The sequence below is a fragment of the Lissotriton vulgaris genome, chromosome 4_1, assembly GCF_964263255.1.
Source record: "Lissotriton vulgaris chromosome 4_1, aLisVul1.2, whole genome shotgun sequence".
Classification (NCBI taxonomy): Eukaryota; Metazoa; Chordata; class Amphibia; order Caudata; family Salamandridae; genus Lissotriton; species Lissotriton vulgaris.
The window spans coordinates 1398575114-1398602492 of NC_141691.1; the positions used below are offsets into that span (position 1 = coordinate 1398575114).

General features: G+C 45.3%; 1 protein-coding gene across 1 annotated transcript in view; it reads left to right on the forward strand.

Annotated features, from left to right (window-relative positions):
* LAMA3 (laminin subunit alpha 3) overlaps positions 1-27379 on the forward strand; it is a 1118674-nt gene that overhangs the window by 797047 nt on the left and 294248 nt on the right. The window contains exon 37 of the mRNA XM_086917979.1: positions 11912-12056. Coding sequence (XP_086774105.1) covers positions 11912-12056 — 145 coding nt within the window. The remainder of the gene's footprint in view (positions 1-11911; positions 12057-27379) is intronic.

Below are 27379 nucleotides of genomic sequence, written 5' to 3' on the forward strand. Positions count from 1 at the left end.
AGGTTCATCATATTAACACATGAATGATGTCATCTGTGATGTTGTCAGTGATGTCATTTGAGTTGTCATCAGTGATGTCATCAGTGATGTCATTTGAGATGTCATCAGTGATGTCATTTGAGTTGTCATCAGTGATGTCATCAGTGATGTCACTGACCATGTCATGAATGATGTCATATGTGACATCATCAGCAGTGGATTGCGGGTGCGCGATATATAGTTAGCGCATCTAACTATATATGGAATTTCAATGGTTTTATGCGAGTAAAATAAGGTTTTGTAAATGCAAATCCCTAACTATATAGGCCTAAAACCTATGGTTTTTTCATTGAATTTTCAAGGTTTTGTAAATGCAAATTCCTAACTATATATCGACTATAACCTATGGTTTTTTCTGTGAATTTCAATGGTTTTTTAATAGCAAATATGAAAAGCTTTAAAATGTCAAGTACGTGATAGATAAAAACATTTTCGTATTTATGCACGCTGATGTGCTTTGAACGCTGCCCCCCTCCCCTCTTTTCTCTTAGTAGTACTCTCTCTTTGCAGATAGTGAAGAGTAGTTAACGCAGGCCTTTGCCCCCGTTGTAATCCGTCCTGCCTGCTTGTCTCTCCATTTGATTGATTATTATCCAAGCATTTACTGTTTTACAATTGATTCTCTTTGGTTCATTCTCTATTTACAAACAAGCACAAAGTCGCAATACTCTGTTTAGTCTTTGCAGATCGTGAAAAATCGTGTAAAAAAATAAAAGTAATCGAGCAAAATCAGTAGGCCACTAATTGGATCTCTTTTTGACCTCGCTAAAATAGAAATATTATAAACAACCCTTCATGAGAAATACGAAAATAGTGAGATGAACTGAGCTCCACACCATGAGGGCTGCAAGACAGCTCGGCTCCGTCACCCACCCCGCCCAAAATAACGACAAACCCTATGCAAATATTAAAAATATAGACAACACACCAGCAAAGAAACAGGGTAAAACATTTTATTAAATAACTATTTACATAACTATTTTATACTTTTTATTGCCCGATCCGGCTAGCTCAATCGATCGAGCATGAAACTCATGCACTCTGATAGCAAGCGTTGCTACTGATGCTATGCAGACCAAAACTGGTTTTCAGTTTGTACATTTTTCTAGATTTTTCAATCCAAGGTTGGTTGACTTAGTAGAACGATGGCTTCAGATTTTCAACATACGGTGTGGTGGCGCGGACTGGGAGGGGGCGCTTCGCTCCTGCCCCCTCCCCAAGTAAGATTTTCATACGTGAAAGTACGTTAATGGTTTTGGTCCCTGAGTTGCTTCAATGTCACTGCCATTCTCAAATGGCATAAGTTCTGGATGTTGGGTGCCATAGTTCAGAGTTCTGAGCAGCGCTTGTAACACTGTCTGAAGCTTATTTCCACCTACTGCAGCTTCACTATTCTCAAAGTAAGTGAGTGTCGTTTGTGGACCTGACTGCATTTGAAAAGAATGTGATATGTTACCTTCCTAAACAGCTTGACGGAGGCCCCCGAGGGGCGGTGTGATGGCCATGGACTCGGAGAAGACGCTTGGCTCCGACCCCCTCCCCAAGTCTTATAGCACTGGTGTAGCCTGAGATCGCCCCCGACATAGGCGGCCGGCTCCCGGGGTCCGGCGGAACTTTTTGCCTTTTGATGACTCTTCTATTCTGGACCTTGTCCCACAATCCGTTTGACCTGAAGACACGCTGTAGTGGGGCGCCCCTTTACCGTTTCAGTTGCCATTCCGCCCGCTTTTGCTACACTGTGCCTCTTCCGCCATTCAGCTGTTTACCGCCCGCTCTTGCGACTACAGCGTCTCGCTCACCATGTAGTTGAGTTGCTCCCGCTCTTGCGGTGCAGCGATAGGCGGCTGCCACAGGACTCTCAAAATGGCGGCCGGCTCTTCGGTTTTGGGCCTGGTCCACTAAAATGGCCCTGGGACACCTTTGAACTCGGACGCTTCCCTGATAGGGCTTGGGTCCCATTCTCGAAAGCGTCCCCTCAGCCGTGAAGATTCTACAAAAGTCTTGGGGGCCCCCGACTCCCGCAGGCTTCTGGTGGGGAGCGGCTGCCATGTCTGCTCGTGGAATGGCCACGACGGAGCTACGAGATGGTAGTGCTCTCATGCTGACGCCAGCTTTAGTCTGAAACATCCAGAAACACTGTAGACTACCAATTCGATCAGTTCCGGTAGCGCCCCAACATGACCCGGAAGAGAAGAACTTGCCCTCCCCTCTTTGACTGATGGTTCTTGTTGCCTGTCCCCTCTGTTGTCATTTAACAGAACTTTTTGGACTGCTGAAAGGGGTTGTGTTCCGAACGCTGGTTGGTGGAGACATTTTGACTATATTCTTGACCTACGTTGTCGAGTAATGCGTTATATGACACGCCGCGTTAGCGCACCCGGAAGTGATCCGGGGCGCGGCGCGCAGCGCGTAACGTAAGCATAACAGGTCATGTGACTTGTTAATAAAACTTTTCATTGGTTCATTTTACTTTTGTTATTTTAATGATGAAAAGCTTGGTCATATGACCTAAAAATTACGCTTTTTATTGTTTTCGAACATTATTTTTTTTAAAACATATATGTTATAATATTCCAGGCTAATGTACTTTCCCGGAAAATTTACAACTGTCCTGCAAGTAAAATATATTCCTTTTTCGAGAAAAAGGGCGTTTCTTCGTTCCATGACGGAGCCGTTGAGTAAAAGAGACTCGGCCTGCTGTCTTAGTCGCCGATACGCCTGATTATCAGATTCTTATCGATCACTTTATGTTGCAGAAATGAAAAACACAACTGCCCTTGACCATTTATCTTTACTGCGTTCCTACATATTATACCTTTTATCCGTCATGTAATTGGACTACTTTATTTCACTTGCCTTTTACTGATTCGAAAACAGTGACTAAAAGTAAAAACTTTACCAATGTAAATACTACTACCATGTTTTGTTTTAAAAAGCTTTATTGTGAAAATGTCAGTATACAAATACGGGCCTATAACCACGTGGGCCGGCCACGGAGCAAACTGGAATCGTATATGATGAGGAGACATTTACATTATGGAGGAACGTAACGAACGAGCCATTAGGTTGCAAGAACTAAGGTGTCTAACAATTGCGGAATCGGTGGACGTACATTTTGTAATTAAAATACGACAGGGCCACTTACAAAAAAGTTATCTAGATATACATTTGCGTGCAAGTACCATGGGTGACGTTAATTCGAACTTTCAATAGTACAGTAATCAATAACACATCAGAACTTAATATCAATAGGGATGTCGAAATATTCAATCAATTCTCGTCCCCGCCCGCCATGAGCATCAAAACTGCATTCATATCTCGTGATATCAAGGTTGTTCAACTAGTACACAACAATGAGTTACGAGTCCCATTTATACCGGCGCCATTTTGGGCGAGGCCGGGCAGGTCCAAGATATAGTCAAAATGTCTCCACCAACCATCGGCCAGACCAGAACCCCTTTCGGCCCTTTATGCTACAAGATGGTGTCTTCCATTCAGAAAATATTATTGGCAGCATTTTGAAAGGAAACATAAACAGCCGTTCTCCTAGTGAGTTTCACATTGTTACATTTAGGAAGAATGTTGAAGAGTAGTATGTGGAAAATCTGAAGCCATTTTTCTACAAACTCTCAATCAGCCTTGGATGGAAAAAAAATCCTGAAGAATGTACAAACTGAAAACCAATTTTTGTCTGTATAGCATCAACAGCAACGCTTGAGTCAGCTTTGTGTCAAGCCGCCATTTTCATTCACTCAATAGCGTCCCCCTGCACACATTCAGGGACCTGGTCGTGTTTTCAGATGAAACGGATTGTAGGACAAGAAGCAGAAAAGAAAAGGAAAAAAGTTCCGCCGGACCTCGGGAGCCGGCCGCCTATGTCATGTGCGACCTTTGGCCACACCAGGGCAATAGTGAAGCTGCAGCAGGTGCAAATAAGCTTCAGACAGTCTTCCAAGCACTGCTCAGAACTCTCAACTATGGCACTCAACATCCAGGACTTGCCATTCGGATCTTGGCGCCTTGTGCTGGTTCCGACCTATTCACACATCGGTCCACTACTGACATCACCTCATAAGCCAACGGGACACCCCACGCCGTCTTTCGGCGCAGCATTGTAGGATGGCCACACCAGTGCGGCAACTTGCTGGACACCACCTCGGTGCCATCCGGATCTCGGCGCGTTCGAGTCACTGTGCCGGAAGAGGGACCGGAACTCAGCTGAACACGCCGTCTTTCGGCGCAGCATTGTAGGATGGCCACACCAGTGCGGCAATTTGCTGGACACCACCTCGGTGCCATCCGGATCTCAGCGCGTTGTGCTGCCTTCGGCCTATTCGCACATCGGTCCGCTACTGACGCCGCCTCACGTGCCAACGGATTTTCTACGCTTTTTGTAGCCCTATGCCGCATAACAGGTCATGTGACTTGTTTATAAAACTTTTCATTGGTTCATTTTACTTTTGGTTTCCTAAAGATGGAAGGCTTGGTCATATGACCTAAAAATAACACTTTTCATTGGTTTAGAACATTTTTTTTTCCCAAACGATGAAAGCCCCACCTTGTTTCTGGATGTTTCAGACTAAAGCTGGCGTCAGCATGAGAGCACCACCATCTCGTAGCTCCGTCGTGGTCATTCCGCGAGCAATCATGGCAGCCGCTCCCCACCGGAAGCCTGCGGGAGTCGGGGGCCCCCAAGACTTTTGTAGAATCTTCACGGCTGAGGGGACGCTTTTCGAGAATGGAGCCCAAGCCCTAGCAGGCAAGCGTCCGAGTTCCAAGGTGTCCCAGGGCCATTTCAGTGGACCAGGCCCAAAACCGAAGAGCCGTCCGCCATTTTAAGAGTCATGTGGCAGCCGCCTATCGCTGCACTGCAAGAGTGGGAGCAACTCAACAACATGGTGAGCGAGACGCTGTAGCCGCAAGAGCGGGCGCAACTCAGCTGGATGGCCGCCACCTGGGGAGGCCCGTTCACGCCGCCTCCCCCACGCCGCCCCACGCCAATTTTCGGAGCAGCATTGTAGGATACCAAAACCAGTGCGGCAGTTTACTGGACATCACCTGGGTGCCATCAACATCTCAGCGCGTTCTACTGGCCTTGGGACTATTCGCACAACAGACCGCTACTGACGAGGCCTCCCCCCGCACCACCCGGGACGCCCCACGCCAATTTTCGGAGCAGCATTGTAGGATACCAAAACCAGTGCGGCACCCAGGCGACATCACCTGGGTGCCGTCCAGAACTCAGCACGTTGTGCTGCCTTGGGACTATTCGCACAAAAGACAGCTTCTGACAATTGTTGCTTTTTTTGGTGAAAAATGTTTAAAAGTTTTTACAGTTTTTGTTCCGTTCATTATATTTAAAAGTTAATAAAGTTTTATAATCTTACTTTGTTGGAGTGTTATAAAAAAAAATTTAAACGGGTGAATGGGGCCTTGAATCGGGTTATTGTCATGTGTGGGCTTTGCAAGTGTACTGCTACAGGATCGGACATTTCAAACTCAAATGCACGTTCTTTTTCTTACCTTTCCGAAGCATGGAGCGCAATAGCAGGCAGAGAAAGGGTGATGCAAGTGTTGAACACTGCCTAGCCTGGAAGTTGCTGGCAGTGCCCCCCCCCCCGCCCGCTCCTGAAAGAGGACACACACACACCGCCGCCCCGAGTACTTCACAGATCTTTAAAAGACCATGCGCTTGTTTATGAGGCTTAAATGGTTTATCACCCCTTCTAGAACCCCTGCATCGACCCTCTGACGTTTCCTGGAAGAATTACCACGTAACACAATACCGAGCCCTGTCAGCTGAAACCCCCGAGGAATCATGGGGCATATTATCAAGGGGGTTTATCTCCGCTTTTTTGGCTTTAAAAGCCAAGAAAGCGGAGATAAAATGATCTCCCTATTACCAAGCTGTCGCTAACACCAGTTAGTGACAGCTAAAAGGAGATAGCGACCATCGTGGGCCCCGCTTTGCATGTCAGTGATAGTGCCCTGAGCAGTTCTTAGCCATGTTATCCAATGGGAGGTGGATAACATGGCTAAGAGCATTTGCTCGATAATACATGAATATCGCTGACTTTTCTGCGATATTCATGCATTGCGGCCGTTTTTTATCGCATTTGCGATAAACCTTGCTAATAGCAAGGTTTATCTGCGATAAAAATCGCCGATGTGCGGCGATAATTTTTGTCTCTAAACAAGTTAGAGACAAAAATTATCGCTAGTTGTTGGTAATATGCCCCCGGGTTTTTGCTTGCAGAAATCGGGAGGCGGGAGACTAGCACTGAAATCAGTAGTCTCACGCCTGAATCGGGAGGGTTGGCATGTCTGGATTCTCTACAGCTGGGGCCATAAACTACATCCGCAGGGGTAGGTGATAGCCTGGGACCAGCCTGGCATCTAAAATGGCTGCCGTGCACGACAAAATTGTGGCATTGGAAAAAAGGCAAGATGGCGCAGACAATGTTTATCAATAAGGATTCATTTATAACAAAATATTTTATCGCAGTGACAAATTGGCGGTCAACACTTCCTGATTTCCATCGAATCGAACGTTAACAGACGTCACGCAGCAAAAAAAATAAAAAGCTCACGCACAGCCGCTGGAAGAGATGTATCAACATATATGAGCCTCCTCAGCCACCCTCATGAAACATAGGGGATTAGGATACGTCTCCCGCACCCCCTTATACCTAGTAATTTAATTAAAACGAAGCACAAAATGGCGAATTCCCGTTTCGCTACCAGTTTGCGGCCCAGTTCGCAGCCCGTGAAGCGCTTCTACCGTGAAAAATCATTTTTTTTTTTTTTCCCCACGGGACCCTTTAATAACCCCAACAACATTCCTAGGGGGTCAAGAGGGGTATACCTTGCCCCCTTTCATTAAATTCCCCCTTCGTTTTTCACCTCTTCTTCTCTCTCGATCCTACCGAGAGATAAGATGGCGGCCGCTCCGGACTGTTTAGAATGTTGACAGACACGGGGGAGCCAATCAGCTTCGCATCGCAAAGTTCCGTTTCGCGAAAAGTAAGCGAACCGGAGCGCAGCCTGGAGCGCTGTTACAGATATATATCTTGATTTAAACGTTAATTTCTCAAAAACTACTGGAGCACATACATTGAGACCTAGCAAAGGCACATCGGGCTAACAGTCCCTACAATTTTGCCAAGTTTCGTGCAAATCCATTCAGCCGTTCGAGCTAAAAGTGAGTCCAACCGCCCTATGGAAATTAACATGGGAAAAACGCGTTTTGGGACCCCCTTTTTTCTCGGCCCCCCCTCGACAAAACCCCCCCAAATTTTCAAGGGCTGCTCAGAAACAAAATGTGCCATTTTCCTGAAAATTTCAGCCGATTCCGTCCACAAACGCCAAAGTTATTAGACATAGAATTTTCAAAAATCCCATAGGGAATAAATCCTAACTATATATACCTACTGGCGATAGCCAGTAGGTAATATATATATATATATATATATATATATATATATATATATATATATATATATATATATATATATATATATATATATATATAATGTGTACAGAAGCGCAATTGACATGTATGATGTAAACTTACAGGAAATATTTTTAAATGAATCCTTAGTACAGGCAACGTTGGGAAATTGTGTCCGGCTTAATTTGAAGGCAGTTTTAAATCTTGGTAGGTGCTGTGCCTGTTATAGTGGAATTCTGCTCTGAAAGCATTCCTTTTCGTTGTTTTCACATTTCCTAGGTGTTTCTGCTAGTCTTGAATGGCTCCATTTGGTCTTTTTATTGCAGCGCCTTCCTGGTTCCCTGAGCCGTCTCCATTGAACGCCACGAGAACCTTCGTATGCAGAACCGTATCTGGTATTAAGAATCCGATCCGATGATAGCGATCGCGATCTGCTACCTGAGAACGATTTCGAGGTGAACCCTACCCTTCCGGATGGTCCCTGTCTCGGTCCACCTCCTTAAAGGAGGTTTGCCCACCATTCCTATGTCCTGATGAAGACCCGCTGCATAGGGGCGAAATACCCTACACTTCTATAGGGTCGAAACGTAGACTTTCCCCTTGACCTTACTCCTATGGTTAATTAGGATTTATACAGCCTTAAAAAGGAGATATTGTTCTTTGTGACTTAAAACAATGACGAATGAATTTTGCTTAATGGCTCCCAAAATACGGAGATGAGCCTAATATGTATATATTGTAAATTATTTACTGTTTATACTATGTCACTCTTGTTCACTAAAAATCCCTCACTTCACATCCCTCCCTTCCCTATGTGGGCACTTCAAATTCTTGATAAAGCAAAAGTAAAGAATTTTCATAAAATTGCAGAACCATGCAATGGTTGAAATAGGTACGTTGTGAAATAAAACATCGTTACCTCATTTGTTTGCCTCTCTTCCTCAACTGGTTTTTACTAATCTGTATTGTATGTAAATCTATCCTTTCTGTCCGGGACCCCTCTGTTCATAATAATCCTTACCCAGGTCCCAGTGACTATTTTGGGTTTAACCCTGTTGTTCATAGCACGGCTTAATTTGAAGGCAGTTTTAAATCTTGGTAGGTGCTGTGCCTGTTATAGTGGAATTCTGCTCTGAAAGCATTCCTTTTCGTTGTTTTCACTGTTCATTTCCTAGGTGTGTCTGCTAGTCTTGAATGGCTCTATTTGGTCTTTTTATTGCAGCGCCAGGAACGTGCTGATCACAGCCCTATCAGGAATCAAATTAGAGTAAAGTGTTAACTCTCTTTTCACTCCTGCTCCATCCTGATTCCTGATAGGGCCTGGGGCGATTTTGTCTCTCAGTTCGTGCATGCATCCATTCTTAGACCAGCTACACTGCAAAGAGCATGAGCAGGGTTGCGAATGTGTGAAGAGGGCTTAAATGAAAAGCACATGCGAAATATGTGGAGCTGATGCACCCCCTGCCCTGTGTTGTTCCTCTGTGTACTTCCGTTGACACCTGCACAGAAATGAAAGCAAAACAAACTGACAAATCTGCCAGTTTGTTCGTTTGCATTTCTGGAGGCTGGAAATGCACAGAGTAGCTTTTCTCTACTCCTGCATGCTGGTGATGGGAGGTCACCGCCCTTGCTCCCCCCCCCATGGACCAGCCGCCACTGCTCACAACCATTCTCCTCACTCAGAGCCATGGAGACATAAAGCATTTAAAACCAAAGCAGCGGAACCTTGCGATTTGGCTCCTGAAGTCATAGAGTTTGGTTATCTAAACCTTCCTCCTGAGTGTATGCATATCATTAAAGAGGCAAAAACCCTACTACAAGGGCTTGCTATGCAGCCAAATGGAAACGGTTTGTCGTTTACTGCAGTAACAACATCAACCTGTTAATGCTTTAGTTCAAAATATCATGTGCTATTTGTTGCACTTACAACACTCAAATTTAGCTTACACATCCATAAAACTACATCTTGCTGCATTTGTGGCTTATCTGCAAAACAGACAAGATTTGTCCCTTTTCAGAGTGCCTGTGATCAAAGCATTTATGGAAGGACTAACAAGAATAATTCCTCCAACACTTCCACCTCCACCAGCGTGGAATCTCAATATTGTCCTTATCAGAATAATGTGTACACCCTTCGAACCATCACACAAGTGTGAGTTACAATTTCTCACTTGGAAAGTGTTTTTCCTCATTGCCATTACATCACTGAGGAAAGAAAGTAGGTGAGTTTCAGGTATTAACTGTTGAAGAACCCTTTTTATGCTTACACAAAGTCAAAGTGGTTCTTCTTACTAATCCCAAATTCCTACCAAAGGTAGTATCTGATTTTCATATAAGCCAATCTGTTAGGTTGCTGTTTTTTTCCCTCAACCAGATTCTTTAGCAGAAAGAGCTCTTCACACATTAGACGTTAAAAGAGCTTTACTATAATACACCGAAAGGAAAAAACCTTTTCGTAAGATAAAGCAACTCTTCGTGGCTTTTGCACCACAGCACAAAGGCAATACTATCTCAAAATCTGGCTTTACAAGGTGGATTGTAAAATGCTTTCAAACATGCTATGCAAAAGCTAAAAGAACATTAACCCTGGAGGTATTCCACCCTCAAAATAGGGGCTACTATGGCTTTTTTAGGGAACATTCCCATTGCAGACATCTGCAAAGCTGCAACATGGTCTACACCGCACACATTCGCCAAGCATTACTGTGTGACAACAAGCTAATATAGGCCAGGCAGTACTTAGAACACTTTTTCAAGCAAGTGCAACAGCTACAGGTTAGCCACCGCTTTGGGAGCAAGTGCAACAGCTACAGGTTAGCTTAGTTGGGAGCAAACTGCTGTATAGTCAATGCAAAGCATGTGATCTACAGCTCACATGCTTTGAACGTAAAATATTACTTACCAGTAGACATCTGTTCTTGGCATGTAGGGCTGAAGATTCACATGCACCCACCCGCCTCCCCGGGTACCTATTCCTGTTGCAGTTAATTACTTAATCATTTATTACATATATATGCATGGACATGGAGAAGTGTGGTTCACCGGTTAGAGGAGGCAGACCCAGAAGCAGAGGTCGGCCCGGGACCAGGGTTCAATTCCCGACGCGGCAGGGTTTGGAGCCCAAATGACCACGGACCTGATAATTCTCGCTTCGGTGCCTTCTTGAATCAGGGGTTCACGCTCTGCAACTCTGGGCAATAGCTTGCTCAATCTCCACTACGGCCCCCGCAGCGGGATGCCTGGCTTTCACCTTGGGGGTGCCCAGCTGGGCTATCCCACAGGGAAAAACCAGGACGGGTTCCCAAAGCAAGCGCCGAGATACCCTTTGTGGTGATACGTGCGCTATATAAGAAACTACATTAGCATTATTTTTTTACATCTCTAATCTATCCTACTAACTCCATACTCACCTTCTAACGGGAAGCATTCTAACAATGGAGTCGATGCCCATGGGCACTATCACCGAAAGGAGGAGTCACCATGCCTCGTGACTGGAAAAGACTTCTTCGAACAAAACAACTTGCAAACATCCAGACCCACACTAGATGGCAGGAGTATGCAAAGCATGTGAATCTGCAGCTCTAAATGGCAAGGACAGATGTCTACTGGTATGTAACATTTTCCTGACATTTTGTAGTCATCCTTGTGTGCTTAAACTATCTAATTGTCTTTTGGTTACAGTACTTTTCTTTGCGCCAATAAGAATCATGCCTTCCTGTCATTTGCATTCAAATTAAAAAAGGGTTTCATTACCTGTTCCAAGTACATTTGGCTGCTAGGAAGCATCCATAATGTTTCTTACTGTTTTTTTTTTATTGCAAGCATATGGCTGATTCTTTTAGGCAGTAATTTTTTTTTATTTTTTTCTTCTTTTACTTTGCCTGTAATAATTGTTTAAAAATAAAAAATAAATAACCATAGCACTAGTTCGGGAAAGCCAGCCTATTGACTTTGCAAATGCTTGTTATTTTCGCAAATTTGTTACATTGTAATATAGATTTATATTAATTTTATCACCTACTGACATATAAAAGGCTGGACGAACCTTATTAAATTCGAAATATGGCCCTGAGTGTAGGCAGATGCCTCAGCTATCTGAGCTACCTCTCCTAGGCAGCTGAGCTAACCCAGCGTTGTTGGTAATCACTGCTTATTATCATGCTGCACCCTCGAGTTTTCAGTGAAGGTAGTTTAAAATGTTTGTATTTGCCTGTCAACAAACAGGGTGTGGCTCTTCAGACTTTCGTGCTACCAATCATCTGAGCAGTTCCAAGAGCAGCTTCATAGAATCTCTGCTTGAAACAAATGCAGTAATTGGTTCTGAGAAACTGCTGGAAATAGGGTAAAACCTGCCATTAGGAATGTTGGATTTCCATACATTATGCCTGTCTTTGTGTAAGTGTCTTGTTTCTCGTTATAAAGATGTAGGCCCAGAGTAGCAGGCAGACAGTGTGACCGCTGCGCACCAGGGTATTTCTCCTTCCCAGACTGCATCGCATGTGACTGTCACACAGATGGGACTGAACCAGATGTGTGCGACCCTCGCACAGGGGCCTGTCTTTGCAAGGTAAGCCACATCAACTCGGAAATCACAAATGCTCTAAAAAACTGTTCAACAGTAATTGTTATTAGGATTGCTTTTATTTGTAAGCATGAATCTGTTGAATATGAGGCAATTGGAAGGAAAAAGGCTATCTACATAAATGGCTTGCCTGTTCAGGCGACTTTGGGCAGATTCACAAAGGCTTACGCACTCGTAGTGGAGGCCCGCAGTTGTGGTGGAGCGCTCGCATTCATGGTGGGGCACCACACTTGTGGAGGGACCTCCACATTGGGTAACTGCAGTACGGAGGTCCCACCGTGAGTGCGGGACTCCCTCCACGAGTGCGGAGGCCCTTTGTGAAATGGGCCCCTTGACGTCCGCTGAGGGCACCAAGTTAAGAGATAGGTGCAAAACATAAGGATCAACAATAAGATAAAAATTAAAATGGGGGATGCTGATTGTTTGGATTGACTAAGGTGCATATTGCTAGCACCTAGACACAGATTTACTATCTGTGTAGGACACAAGGTGGCACTTTAAAGCTGCACAAACAGCCAAGTCAATCTGCTTTTATGTGCAAGAAACCCAAACCAGGACATTAATGAAACATGAGGTAATTAGACTCTTGTGTAATATTCTAGGGCCCAATTCACAAAAGTAACTTAAGACAATATCCTAAACTTACTACTTTTGATATTCACAGAAGGCATTTAGTAGTAGTAAAGTTAGGATTTTGTCTTAAGTCTGTCTTAAGTCTGCCTGGACAGATAGGAATAGTTGTAGCAGTTAATGACAATGAAGGGCAGCAGAGGGGTGGGTTGGGCCTCATCTGTATTAAGATGCTTTCCCAGACTACGGGCTAGCAAGGCTGAAATACAGTTGGTTAGGGATCTTGCTACGCGCCCAGCTTTTCCAATTAGTCTGTTCCTGATTTTTGGGGATAAGTTGACTAATTGCATACTTCAGCCGTGGGAGGTTTGCAAACAGGCCTAGTAAATTAGTGCATTGCAGATCGTATTGATCCTAATGCATGGTACTCACATCAATGTTTTCCTGGACCTGGGTTTGAGTTTGCCATGTTCAGCTACCTAGTAAGTCAAGAGCAGCTGGTAGAGAGATCTACAACTTGTTTTTATCAAGGTGCAGCAAGAATTTTTCATTTTATAGACATTGGTCCACATATCATATAAAACTGGTATTCCAAATTGCTTTGCTTACTGAACTCACACTGATCTCAATTGATGATCTTTTCACTAAAGGAACCCCTCCTTCACTGCCATTGTTCTCCACCTCACACTTCTTTGCCACTTTTAACATCCTTATCCCTCTTCCTTTAGTACTAAACCTTATTTGTTCCCAACACTTTGATTAACACCAAGCATATTAACTTATGTAGTTTAACGGATCCTACTATTATACCAAAGCTATCCAGTTTATTGCTTTGTTGCTTCCAAGAAGCTATCGAGGTTAGTTGCTGGATTCCCTTTTGCTTCTTTATACTACATTTCTAGATACTAAAGATATACATTTTAATTTGATTTGATTTAAATTTATAGAGCGCATCAATTACCCGAAGGCATCAAGGCGCTAAGACTTTATTCCGCTTGTCGTATTTTGCAAAATTGTAGGGATTTTGTGCAATTTCTCTGAATTTTGGGGGCTTCCAGCCCTCACCACACCCGTGGAAACCAACCAACCCTGACAAAATATCAAAAACTATGAATTGCTAAATTTTGCAATGTAAAAAGACGCTACTCAAGATATTTTATGTATTTCACAGGTATATAAATTCTCCGGCCTAATGGGGAGTCTGACAGGTCATAGTGGATGATTGATTTGCAGCTTTTAGCTGTCTGTATATGAAAGCCTCTTATGGCCCAAACCAACATATTAGTGAGCTTGAAGTCATCCTATTGGTTGGCTTTTTTGTCACTCTCGTTTGCTTACTGTAGGAAACCAGATCCATGTAAGTAAAGCCAGGAGACAGTAGGTTTTGATAACTTCAGTGGAAGTAATTTTATTATCAGGAGATCCCCTCCAAATCAACTACCCTCAAGCTCAACTGTTGTTTTCTCCTCACGTCAAATTCAAACACATTCCTTCACCTGGGTAATCCATACCAGGTGATATCATAGTACCCACAGCCAATTTATCACCATCTCAATGCAGTGGCTACCGCACACCTCCCTCCTCGGACAACAAACGAGGCCGGTCTTGTCTAGACCGGCCTCGAGAGCGCTGCACAGAGTGACACCTGACATGCTGGAACAGGCGCTTCTGGATCACCCATGCCATCTTTCGGGCGATCTGGATAGCGACACTGAGGCTCTGCAGCGGTGGCTCATTGATAGGCTGGACGATCTGGCCCCCAAGGCAGCCCCCCGATCCACGGTGGCACGGCAATCTGCACCGTGGTTTACAGAGGCTCTTCGTGTGGCTCGCAGCCAATGTAAGGTGGCCGAGAGGGCCTGGCGACGTCTGTATGATGGGGAGGCTAAACTCGCCTACAAGGCGGCGGTGAAGGCCTACCATCGGGACATTCTGGGAGCCAAGAGGGACTATCTGGCTAGGAGGATCGAGGCATCCGCGAACTCCTGTAAGGAGATCTTCACCATTGTGAAGGAGTTCACGACCCCTAGTTCCCAATCGCTCCCTCTAGTTTCTTCAGATACGTGGGCAGGTGATCTTGCCGGCTTCTTTACTAATAAGATCAAGGCGATTCAGGCCTCCTTTGTGGAAGGACCGGAGGATGGAAGCGGCGTCACCGGGGCTGGGTGCGGACTTCCGCACACACCGACGGCGGTGCTGTCTGATTTTCCTGCTGTTTCCAGCGATGTGTCCAGGCAGCTGTTGGCCAATTTGAAATCTGGCTCGCCACTTGACCCCTGCCCCGCCAAATTTTTGGCTGGGATGGCGGAGGTGGTGAATCCGCTGGTTAATCCCATCCTCAACGCCTCGCTGAGGGAGGGGAGGGTCCCTAGCTCTTGGAAAAGAGCGATGGTGATCCCCCTCCTAAAGAAACCGGGTCTCGATGTCGAGGTTCTGGCCAATTATAGGCCAATTTCACTTCTTCCGGCCCTCACGAAGATCACGGAAAAACACGTCCACGGTGTCCTGTTGCGCTTTCTGGAAGCTAACAATCTGCTCCACCCATCTCAATCCGGTTTCCGTCCTAATTTCAGTACGGAAACGGCATTGCTAGAGGTCACTGAGATCATCAGGGAGACTCTCGATGTCGGCGGGAGGGCCATGCTGGTCATGTTAGATCTATTGGCGGCCTTCGACACCGTCCCCCATAGGGCGCTCTTAGCGAGGCTTTATGACATCGGCCTTAGGGGGACGGCGCTCAGGTGGTTTGCATCCTTCCTTGAAGGCCGCCGCCAGACGGTCTGGGTTTCCCAGAGCTCTGCTGAGATGCCGCCATTGGGAGTTGGGGTTCCACAGGGATCTGTGTTGAGCCCCACGTTGTTTAACATCTTTATGTCCCGTTTGGCGGCCTTGGTGGAAGCATATGGGGCCCAGATCGTCTCTTACGCCGACGACACGCAACTCCTCTTCACATGCGGGAAAGACCAGGAGTTTGATGGAGGGAGAATTCGGGACTGTCTTACATTGGTCTTCGACTGGTTCTAACGGAACAGTCTAAGGGCCAACTCGAGCAAGTCCGAGGTTCTATTCTTCGGTTGCGGTGTCGATCCGGAGTGGCAGCACTGGTGGCCGTCCGTCATGAGCCCTCCTGCACAGTCTTCCTTGGTGGCTAAAAACCTGGGTGTCAAGCTGGACAACCAGCTATCGCTGCGAACACATATTCTGGGTCTGGCTGGCACCTGTTATGGAATTTTGAAAATGCTCCGTAAATTCCTGCCCCTGCTGTCTGAGGAGCACAGGCGTATTACTGTGCAGGCTCTCGTCGGTTCTAGGCTTGATTATGCTAATGCCCTCTTCCTTGGCCTCCCTGATTACCTAGTTCAGCGCCTACAGGTGGTACAGAACTCTGCCGCCCGGGCTATTTTTGGCCTGCGTAGACGAGCCCGAGCTTCCGGGCTGCTACAGGCGCTACATTGGCTGCCTGTCCGGAAGCGGATCCAGTTTAAATCCCTGACTCTGATGCACAAAGCCCTGTTTGGATCAGGGGCAGGATACCTGCGGCGGAGACTAGCCTTCTATCGACCAGTCCGCTCCTTGCGCTCGGAATCCCTTTACAAAGCGGTGGTCCCTCGGGTGAGGAAGGCCCGCACGGGAGGGCGCTCTTTCAGCTGCAAAGCCCCACAGCTGTGGAACTCGCTTCCTCTTTCGCTGCGCAGCACTGCCAATTTGTTCCAGTTCAGGAAGAGCCTGAAGACCTGGCTTTTTAATCTTTAGGCTGTTCTTATTGTTTCAGTTTCAGTTCTTTCTCTCATTCTTTTGCTGTGTTGTGTTATTTTTATTCTGAGATGCAGGTGGAAAGCGCCGGGACACTGTTTTCGAGTAGCCGTGCGCTATACAAGAACGCTGTAACATAACATAACATAACATAACATAACATAACATAACATAACAAACAAAAACCCAGACATGACAAACACATATAAAATTCAATTCCACACTGCAGAATTTGGTGATACAATGTTGGATGCACCACATACTCAAATGGCGTAAGAAGACCCAACAAGAGACAAAGTCTTTGCATACAAACTATGGGTTTACAGAAGGTCCTCCAAATATTCGAGTTTCCTCACCACTCTGCTAGACCTTCTTGTTCCCATGTCTTCACCGCAGCTTGAGTCCTTTTTACTATTCTTGCACAGTCCCTTGTACAAGACAACTCTGTTCAGGTTCCATATACAGAGATTCTGGGTCTTCACAGCATTACCGAAGGTCTTAACAAGGTTTGATAAACTTTACCGCACCACCCAAACCAGGCCGCTTAACCATGACCAAATCCCCCAAACACACTTCCAACCTCTTCATTGAGTTCCTAGAATCAAACCTATTTTTCCTCAGTAGTACTTTCTTTTAAACTCTTAGGCGCCAATCTGAACCTCCCCCATTTTTTGCCCAACTCAGCTTCATAGTCATTAACACAAGTTGGTTCCAAAAAGTATTAGGGTGAAGACCTCGAAACAGCTTAAAAGGAGTTTTGCTAGTGATGCAATGTGGAGTGACCCTGTAGATCTCAATTTGTTTAATCACCTCATTTTTCCAATCACGAGAGTTAAATTTTGCCATGACAATAGTTTATTTGATTACCCTTGTCAACCACTCTACCATTCCATTAGTTTCCAGATGGTATACAAAGCACATCTAGCACGCCTGGGGGGTGGGGGGTGCGGATGGGGGCAGGGGGGGCGGTTCTGGGAGTGGGAAGGGGGGTAGGAGCGGTTGGGAGAGTTGGGGGGGACAGGGGGCTGGTTGTTCAGTAATGGTAAGGAGTGGCTCTTGGTTCATTCGGACATGGGGCACAGAGGAGGGAGCGGAAGGCCTGAAAAGCAGCACTGCCATTTCCCGAACATCTGGTAGTTATTGGACAACGCAGAATTCCCCAGCGCAGTTCTTTATCCATGATATCGCCGCTCAACCTCCGGGGTGTGAGCTAAATGGCTGTGTGACACAGGGGTGGGGAAGTTGCATATATATTGAACAACAACGGAAATGACACAAATGCACTGATTGTATCACTTACCTTGCTGCAATAAAAAGATATTTACAAAAAAAAAATGGTATACAAAGCACATTTCCTGTGCTCAATGCCCCTCTCCAGCAAAATCTCCTACATCTCCTTGTCGGGAAGTTGCACACTGTTATTAGTGAGAAGCGTGTGGGGAGACCTTCCCGTGCTATACGCACCTAATTTTTTTTTATCATATCCTTGCTCTTAATTGTATTGGACAAGCTCATTTATGACCACTTGGAAAACATATCAATAACCATAGTAAGAAACATTTGACACCCCTCACCATGAATTGGCCCACCAATGCCCAATGCAACCACCCTCCACGGACCAACAGGACTCCTCTGAATCACCATGGGTTGTACCCTCGTTTGTTTGGTCTTATCACTAAGTGCGCACATCGAACATGCCTGACCACCAGTACGAATTGCGAAGTCTTTCCTTACACTTTGACACTTACACTTTCTTCTCTAAGCTTCATAGGAGGAACAAGTCTTGTCCCTCTGAACAGTAAACCCTTGCTATTACATATCTCATCTCTCGTAGTCCAAAAAACCTGACACCCTACAGATCCATCTCTTTTGTTACTCCAAGCACCCCTAACATACTCATGACTTAATCTAGAACCACATCATCAGAGTGCTCACTACAACACCTTTCCTCAGAAATAGTCTCACAATCAACCATACACACAAATTCTGCATCTTCATCTGATTCCTCCCCAATGTCATTTGCATCTGTCCTTACCGGCACCAACCTAGAAAGAGTATTAGCAACAGTGTTCTTCACACCAGGCAAATACTCAAAGGCAAAGTCAAACTCCTGTAGCTGAATCACCTACCTGGTTATCCTGCCAGACAGAAGATCACCCCTTTTCTTCGTGTATACTTCTTCCAAAGGCTTATGGTCAGTCCTAACAACAAAATAAGTCCCCCACAAAATGTGTTTGAGTTTATTTACTGCCTAGAAGACTGCCAAAGCCTCCCTTTCAATCATGGAGTACCTAGACGCAGCATTAGTCAACCCCCATGAGATGAACATGATAGTGTTCATACGATTCCAACCCACCTGCTGCAAAACTGCTCCTTTGGTACTTGCATAAATGGTTACAATAGATTGTCTATTTATATAAAAGTTTTTAAGTTTGGGAGCCACACTAAGATGTTCCTTCAATCCTACAAACTCCTCCTCACAGGTATCATCTCAAATAAATTCATCCCCCTTTCTCAAACGGGTCCACATGTTAATGCTCCTTTCTGAAAAAGTCCTTATAAACTTTCCATAGACTTCGACCACTTCTAGGAACTTCATTAATTCCTCCTGTAACAAGGGCGAACTCATGCAAGCAATACCAAAAAAACACACCAGCAGGGTGGGCTCTAGCATCGCATTAGTTTGTTTTACTAGATATCTTGTGAACTCGCACGCGCAACTTTTCGTGACCCCGCTGCTTACAAGCCACAACTAGTGAACATCCAAAAAACAATTGAAAAGGAGCGTATACTTTGTAAATCTATTTTCTGCCAAATTTCAAGCCATCATCAAAAAGTCCAGAAATATCTCCAATATGATCCAATTCAACAATATTCAATTTTCAGGAGTCTTTCGATTGTGATTGAGAACTACTTTTATTCATTTTTCAAAACAACACTTTTTCTGTCAGCCCAGCCAACGCATTTCATCCATAAGGACCTCAGCAGGTTTTTCCGTTCCAATGCTGTATTTTTTGAATGACGTGTGGCGGGACCTCTGATTCAATATCTTCCTGGGGAATCACTTTTTTTTCCCTGGGTAATATGGTACTCCTGTTTTATCTTTCTCTTCCGTGTGTCAAGTCTGAATGTCATGAAAAACACCTACTTGTTTTTTCATGCGAGCATGAACATCAACCAGTTTGCCTTAGGAAACACTTCCTCTCCAGAAATGGTGTGTTTCAAATAGTTAATAGTCCTTGTGCCAAATCTACAGTTCTCTGATTTAATAGTAAGATTGGCCTCAACAAGCCTACTCAACACTTCCCTTAGACACACTTCGTGCTCTTTAACATCCTTTCCAAATATCAAAATATCATCTTAATAAACACAGACCCCTTGGACACCCTTGAGGACCCTCTCAAAGACAGAAGCTGCTGAGACCAGACCAAAAGGAAGCCTGACAAATATGAACATTCCAAATGGAGTCACAAAAGCTGTCAAAACTCTGAAAGACTCCTGCAGCCTAAACTGATGGTATGCTGAAGTGAGGTCAATGGTACTAAAGACAGTTGCCCCACCCAGCAACAGTACCTGCTCAGTGATGTTGGGCATGGGATACCTGTCCATAATCACACACTTGTTCAGATGTCTTAAATCAACACAAATACGCAGACTTTCATTGGCCTTTCTAGTAGCTACCACAGCAGCTAGCCACTTAATAACTTCACCTTTCTCTATGATACCTCCCTCTTTGAGTTTCCTGATTTCTTCAGACACTTCCTCATGCACCACTATTGGTACACTCCTAACTTTACAACATACTGGTTGTGCACTTGCCACCAAGTGAATCTCATGTTCATAAATTACAAGACAACCCAACTCTTCCCTAAACACCTTAGGAAACTCAGCCTTCATTCTCTCAATTAAACAATCAATGTCCACAGAGTCAACAGTACACAGAACCTTTCTTTCCTTCAAAAAGATGAGACTACGGTCACTAGGGTCCAACATGACACCCAACTCACCCTGATGTGACCATCTAATAATACTATCACCCCTCATTGACACATATATCTTCCCTGATGTTAACCACTGTTCATACTCAATCACTACCATTAAGAAACCACACAATTTTATGAGTTCCCTTCCATAGACACAAGGTCTGATATCAGATTCAGATAAGACAACTGTGCTCCACAAATTGTTCTGATAAAACTTGTTGGACGCAATAGTTATCTTTGCTCCTGAATCAAACAAAGCATTTATCGACCCTCCATCCACCAAAATGGTACCAACAGGTGAGGTTTTACCTACCCCCTTTCATTCACCCGAAGTACAATCTGACCACAGACAAAATCTGTATCCTAATCATCTTGGTCAGTCTCCACATTGACTTGCTTAACTTTAGGTTTGACAACTTTCACTTTACAGGTGACCGCAAAGTGCCCCTTTTTTTTACAATTCGAACAGGTCGCCTTTAGAACAGGACATGCTCTGTTTTTGGCCATGTGACCAACTCTGTCACACCTGTAACACTTTCTCGCACCAACCTTCCCTTTACTACTTCCATCCTCTGTTTTCACTATGTTCTTTTTAACTTTCTCCTTCACAATATGTACACTTTGATCCCTTCACAATGAAACTGTCACCAAATGAATACAGTAGGATTAACACTGCAGTACCAAACCAAGTCACAGAAGGGCAGCACATCCGCTAGAGGCACTCTAGCTCTGTAAGCAGGAGCATGCACGCTGTGAAAAACAGACGAGGAGAAGCTATAAAAGCTGTGCCTGTCAGCGGTTGCCAAAGTACCAAGAAGCCACCAGCTGCTAGGCTGCACACTTCGGGATCTCGGCGAGAATGCGCAGAACCACCACGAAGGGAATACCACTTCAAAAAGTTCAGCAGGCACACAGCGAGGATGTTGCAGCATCGCAGAAACTGCTCATAAGCAGCGTGAAAGCAGGGACACAGGAGGAGCCCAATGCGGAGTTGCACACCCAGGAAATGTGGAGGAGCAAGGAACAGCACTTATTGTCAGGCAAAGCTGTGCCTGTCCACGGAGCTGTAACAGAAGGACGAGTGGAGAAGTTTAGCAAAGGTCGCCTGCTTGACAGCGGAGAAATGACTGGAAAGAGGCGTCGCAGAGGGCGTCTGCTTAGCAAAATGTGAGGACGGGAGGGAAGCGTCACAGGCGCTGTTCTACTAAAAGGTAAGGAAGCCACCTTTCAGAGTAAACATAGAGGGTCCCACCAACCGCTGTCCTGGGATGCAAGCATCCAATTGTAGGTTTACAATGTACAACAATGTTGGGATCTTCTGGCTACAGACTACGCCAGTGTAGGAATTCAAATCCATATAAGTAAAGTCAGGAAATAGTAGGTTTTGATAACTTCAGTGGAAGTTATTTTATCAGGAGATCCCATGCAAATCAGCCGCCCTCCAGCTCAACTGCTGTTTTGTCCTCAAATTAATGTGCAAGGCCATGAGCTTTCGACTGGTTCTTCTCTGAAAGGTCCCCCATTTATCCCAGAGTGTGAAATTGACAACATACCTATCAATGATAAAACTGTACTGCTGAAACAAAGTAAACATGTGACTTCCAAAACAGCAGAGTCTAAAATTTCAACACCTTCATAACCATATAACCAAATTATACCTTAACTGTGCAAACACGATCATATAAAGCCAGCATTAAAGATCTTTCCTGGTTACAGATGGAAGAGAGGTTTAAGTTCTTAGTTCTCTGCATATTACACAAAGTGTATTGTGAAAAATTGAAGGATACATGCAAACACTGGCACCACTGATATTGTAGGCATTAAAGATGAATAGGAAACCTACACACCAACATCTGCCTCCAGCGGTACGGATGTCAGTGTGTTGCAGTACACCCACATTATTCGGAAGGATGGCATTACAGCCAAGAAGGACAAGGATAGTAGAGCACCCAAATCCCTTTACAATGATGGAAGGATGGTCCATAGTTATCTGAACCACTGGCTTGTACATGCAGCAACCAAAGAACAGACTTCTCAGGACTAGTCATTCTTAGGTAACCTACTTCAGGAGCACTGTTTTATTCTGACCTTGAAACTTTGTATTTTTCACCATCCAAGAATCTTCAGCATATAGGACCATACTCAGAACAAACCTCAATAGAGTTTCCTTTTACTCAACAACCGACTCAAACTGAAATCTCATTTAACAAGAATCACATGGTGTTCAAATTCTCTGGCTCTTAGGCAGCTCCATATAAAAGAGAATGATAAGCTGCTTTGTAATTGGTACAATGTGCTCAGCTTCACTGGAGAACCGTTGCATGCTGCATCCTCAGGTTTTGGACCGCTCTGCACGGCAGTGTGATGGAACTCATTCCAGTTCTTCCTTTTGTGAACAATGAAATACAATAGTAAATGAGTATCTTCCTCCTCAGATCCCAACAGATATCAGCTGCAGGGGCTGGGATGCCACCTGCACAGCACTCTCTGCTCAGGATTGCCAGACGAATTGAGAGGCTTCTCATTCTACAAAAAGGACAGCAGTGTGGCAATCTCTAAAGGTAGTTACACCTCATCTTTTGAACGCTGCTGCACTAACCCAGACAGACATCATGACAATAAAGGTCTATTTTAATCTTTGGTACACAGGCCTGATCCGACTCTTCTCCAAGACTGTGCAGTAATTCATTATCAGATCTGTCTTAGCTGTTCATATCGAAGGTCAGGACAATTTGCAGGTGGGTGCTCTCAGCAGACAATATCTTGGCAGGTTGTGGACTAGTATTGCGGCGGCGTTCCAGATGTTTTGTAGCTTGCGTGTGAAGTTTTTCGGTTTTTCCGGCATAGAGTGCATTGCCATAGCCCAGTCTGCTGGTGACCAGGACGGGAGTGACGGTCTTTCTGTGTTCGGGGAGGATCCATTTGAAGGACTTGTATAAGAGGCGGAGGATGTGGAAGCAGGAGGACGAGCCGGCTTTGTTCTGGTGGTCCCTTTTGAGTTCGGAGTCCAGGATGATTCCCAGGTTGCGTGCGCGATCCGTGGGGGTGGGCGGACTACCGAGGGCGGGGGCCACCAGGTGTCGTTCCAGGCTTCGGGGTGTGGCCCATGTTGAGTACTTCTGTTTTGTTGGTGTTTAGTTGAAGGCAGCTGTTTTTCATCCATTTGGGGATGGTTTCCATGCCTTCTCGAAAATTGTGTCGGGGGGTGTTGGGTTTGTTGGATAGGGAGAGGATGAGTTGGGTGTCGTCTGCGTATGACACAATATTGGGTTTGTAGGCTCTGACGATGGGGCGAGCGGAGCCATGTAGACTTTGAAGAGCGTAGGGCTGAGAGATGACCCCTGTGGGACTCCAGAAAACACATGGGAGAGGTAATATTGGAAAGGAGAGAATCTCCCCTTTCCAATGGTACCCTTCCCTAGTGGATCCCTTCTTGGGGATTACCCCAGGACGGCGATCCCCAAGCAGGGGTCCACCCACTAGCACCAGAGATGGGGGAGCGGCCCCTTGGGCAAGGACCTTTGCTCCCCCATGGATTTTTGTCAGAGACAGTCTTTCTGCCCCCCCTGGAGAGAAAATGGTGGCAGTAGCCCCCAATCTGTCCCCCTGGGGGGGCAGAGAGCACCCTAGACACCAGGGATTCATTTTGTATAGGCCAGGGGTGGGGGCTGCCCTGAATGGGCATCCCTATGCCCCCGCCCAAGCCCCTCAGAGAAGGCAAAAGACTTTCTGCCCCCCCAGGGGGGCAGAAAGCCCACTAGGCACCAGGTATTTTTCTTTTTCCTAAGTTTGGGGTGGGGGCTGTCCAGAATGTGCATGCCAATGCCCCCACTGGGGTTCATTCTGGGCAGCCCCCACCCCAACAAATATTGCCACAGTCTTTCTGCCCCCCCCCCCGAGGCAGATAGGGGCAAAAGCCCCTCATCTGCCTCGGGGGGGGGCAGAAAGCCCAATAGGCATTAGGGAATTATTATTTTTTAATTTACGGGTGTGGGCTGCCCAAATAGGCATGCCAATGCTCCCACCATGCAGGTTTGCAGGGGATTCTGGGTAGGAAAACATTGGGGGATCCACGCAAGCCATACCTCGCTGGACTCCCCCGGGTGTCTAATTTTCAGAAATGTGTGGGTTTGGTAGTTTCCCAAGATGGCCACCGAGCCCAGGGCCAAAAACCTAGGTGACCCCCCTTGCAAAATCCGGTTGTTTTGTGATAGGTAGTTTTGATGTCTCCTCAATACGTTTTGGGCCCTTGCGTGTCGCGGGAACTTGACCCACCCAGAAGAGTGAGGTACCCTTTTTATCGGAAGACCTGGGGGAATGCTGGATGGTAGGAAATTTGGGGATCCATGCAGATTCCAGTACTTTCCCACACCGAAATTTGAGAAAAATTAGATTTTTTTCATCCAAATTTGATGTTTGCAGGGGATTCTGGGTAGGGAAACGTTGAGGGATCCACAAAAGCCACACCTCACTGGGCTCCCCGGGTCTCTAGTTTACAGAAATATCTGTGTTTGGTAGGTTTCCCTAGATGGCCACCAATCCGGGACCAAAAACTCATGTCACCCCCCCCCCCCTTGCAAAAGCAGACCGTTTTGGGATAAGTAATTTTGATGTCTCCACAATACGTTTTGGGCCCTTGCCTGTCGCAGGTACTTGACCCACCCACAAGAGTGAGGTACCCTTTTTATCGGAAGACCTGGGGGAACCCTGGATGGTAGGAAGTGTTTGTCAGCCCAGTGATCCTACAACTTCCCTATCCTGAAATTTGGGAAAAATCAGATTTTTTCATCAAAATTTGAGGTTTGCAGGGGATTCTGGGTAGGGAAACTTTGGGGGATCCACGCACGCCATACCTCCCTGGACCCCCCTGGGTCTCTAGTTTTCAGAAAAGTGTGGGTTTGGTAGGTTTGCCTGGATGGCCACCAATCCCTGGACCAAAAACACATAAAGAAACCTTTAAGGATCTACACAAATTACCCCTTGCTGAATGCAGAAATGTGTCTACTTTTCTAAAATGTATAGCTTTCCAGGATCCATTAGTGCTTTCATACCCATTTCTACCATTAATGGGAAGAAGGCTGAAAGCACCAAAAAATAGCAAAAATAGGCTACGCCAAAACTGTGTAAAAAATGTTGGTTTTCTGACAAAAGTCTGTCAGTCCCTGAAAGCTGGGAAAATGGTGATTTCAGCCCCATGAACTCTTTGTTGATACCATTTGCAGGGGAAAAAATCAGATGCTTTTATTTGCAGCACTTATTTCCCATTTCTCCCCCCCAAAAATTATTTAGCTGTATTTTGGCTAATTTCTGGGTCCCCTCCAGGGGAATACACAAAACCTGGGCTCCATTAGAATCTCTGTGATGCTGGAAAAAAAGGATGCAAATTTGGAGTGGATACCTTATGTGGTCAAAAAGGTTACAGGTGCCTAAGCGCAAACTACCCCAAATAGCCAAAAAAAGGCTTAGCACGGGGGGGGGGAGGCCTAGCAGTGAAGGGGTTAAAGCTTTCAAAGAGCCCTGGGATGCTTAAACAACTTATGGCCAGATGTAGGTCGGCAAATACCGGTCGGTAACGGCCGATTTCGGCCGTTACCGACCGGTATTTACAAATGGAGATGTAGAGGCCTTAAAATGTACAAAATCGGTATATTTACCGAATCGGTAAAGTTACCGATTCGGTAAAAAAACGATTCTGTAAATTTACCGAATCTGTAAATCAATATGTAGGTGGCACAGAAAACAGTGCCACAGTCCCTTACCGATTCGTTATTTACCATTTAATTCTATTGCATGGTAAATAACGAATACCTGTGTACATGCACATCTGTGCATGTACACCTGTGCCATGTGGCACACAGACATGCCCTAAGGGCATGTATGTGTGTCACATGGCACACAAGTCAAAATCAGGGGTGCAACAGGGTGTCAAAGTGACACCCTGTCACCCTTGCAAAATCGGTAATTTTACCGAATCGGTATTTACCGATTCGGTAATTACCGAATCATACAGATTCGGTAAAAATTACCGAATTTTTACCTACATCTGCTTTAACAAATCTAGAATACCGAATCGGTAAAATTCGGTATTCTAGAGTCGGTAAATCAGATTTACCTACATCTGGGCCTTAGAGCCTTACACTCTATGGGCCAGATGTAGGAGAGAAAATACCGTCGGTAACGTCCGATTTCGGCCGTTACCGACCGGTATTTAGGATTTGGCATGTAGGGGCCATCATTTTATAGAATCGGTAAATTTACCGATTCGGTAAATTTACCGATTCTGTAAAATACCGAATCGCTATTTTTACCGATTCGGTAATTCCACATGTAGGTGACACTCCTAAGAGTGTCACACGCCCTTAAGAATCGATATTTTACCACCCAAACCAAGTGAGTGGTAAAATACCGAATTCAGGTGTGCATGCACACCTGTGCATACACACCTGTGCAATGTGACACACAGGGCATGTCTGTGTGCCACATGGCACACAAGTCCGGAATTGGGGTGCTAGAGGGTGTCAAAGTGACACCCCCTGCACCCTTGCAGGATTCGGTATTTAATACCGAATCGGTATTGCCCATTGATTCCTATGGGCTTCAAGGCCCATAGGAATCAATGGGCAATACCGATTCGGTATTTACCGAATTGGTAAATACCGAATCCTACCGATTCGGTAATTCTTAAATTCGAATTACCTAGATCTCCCCCCTTCATATTTACTGACTCTTAAATACCGAATCGGTAAAATTCGGTATTTAAGAGTCGGTAAATATGAATTACCTACATCTGGCCCTATGTCTTTTTAAAGTCTGGGCGTTAGCTAAACTTATTTTCAAATCTTCAATTACTTCTTCTCTGGAATCTTCCTTTTTCACAAGTTTCTCATTTTGACCTTTTGAAGGTTCTTTCTTCATTCTTTATAACCTTCGCATTTTGTCCTTTTGGAGATATCCTGTTGAAGTTTCATTCTTTCAAAGTGTATTTTTCTCACAGTCATCACT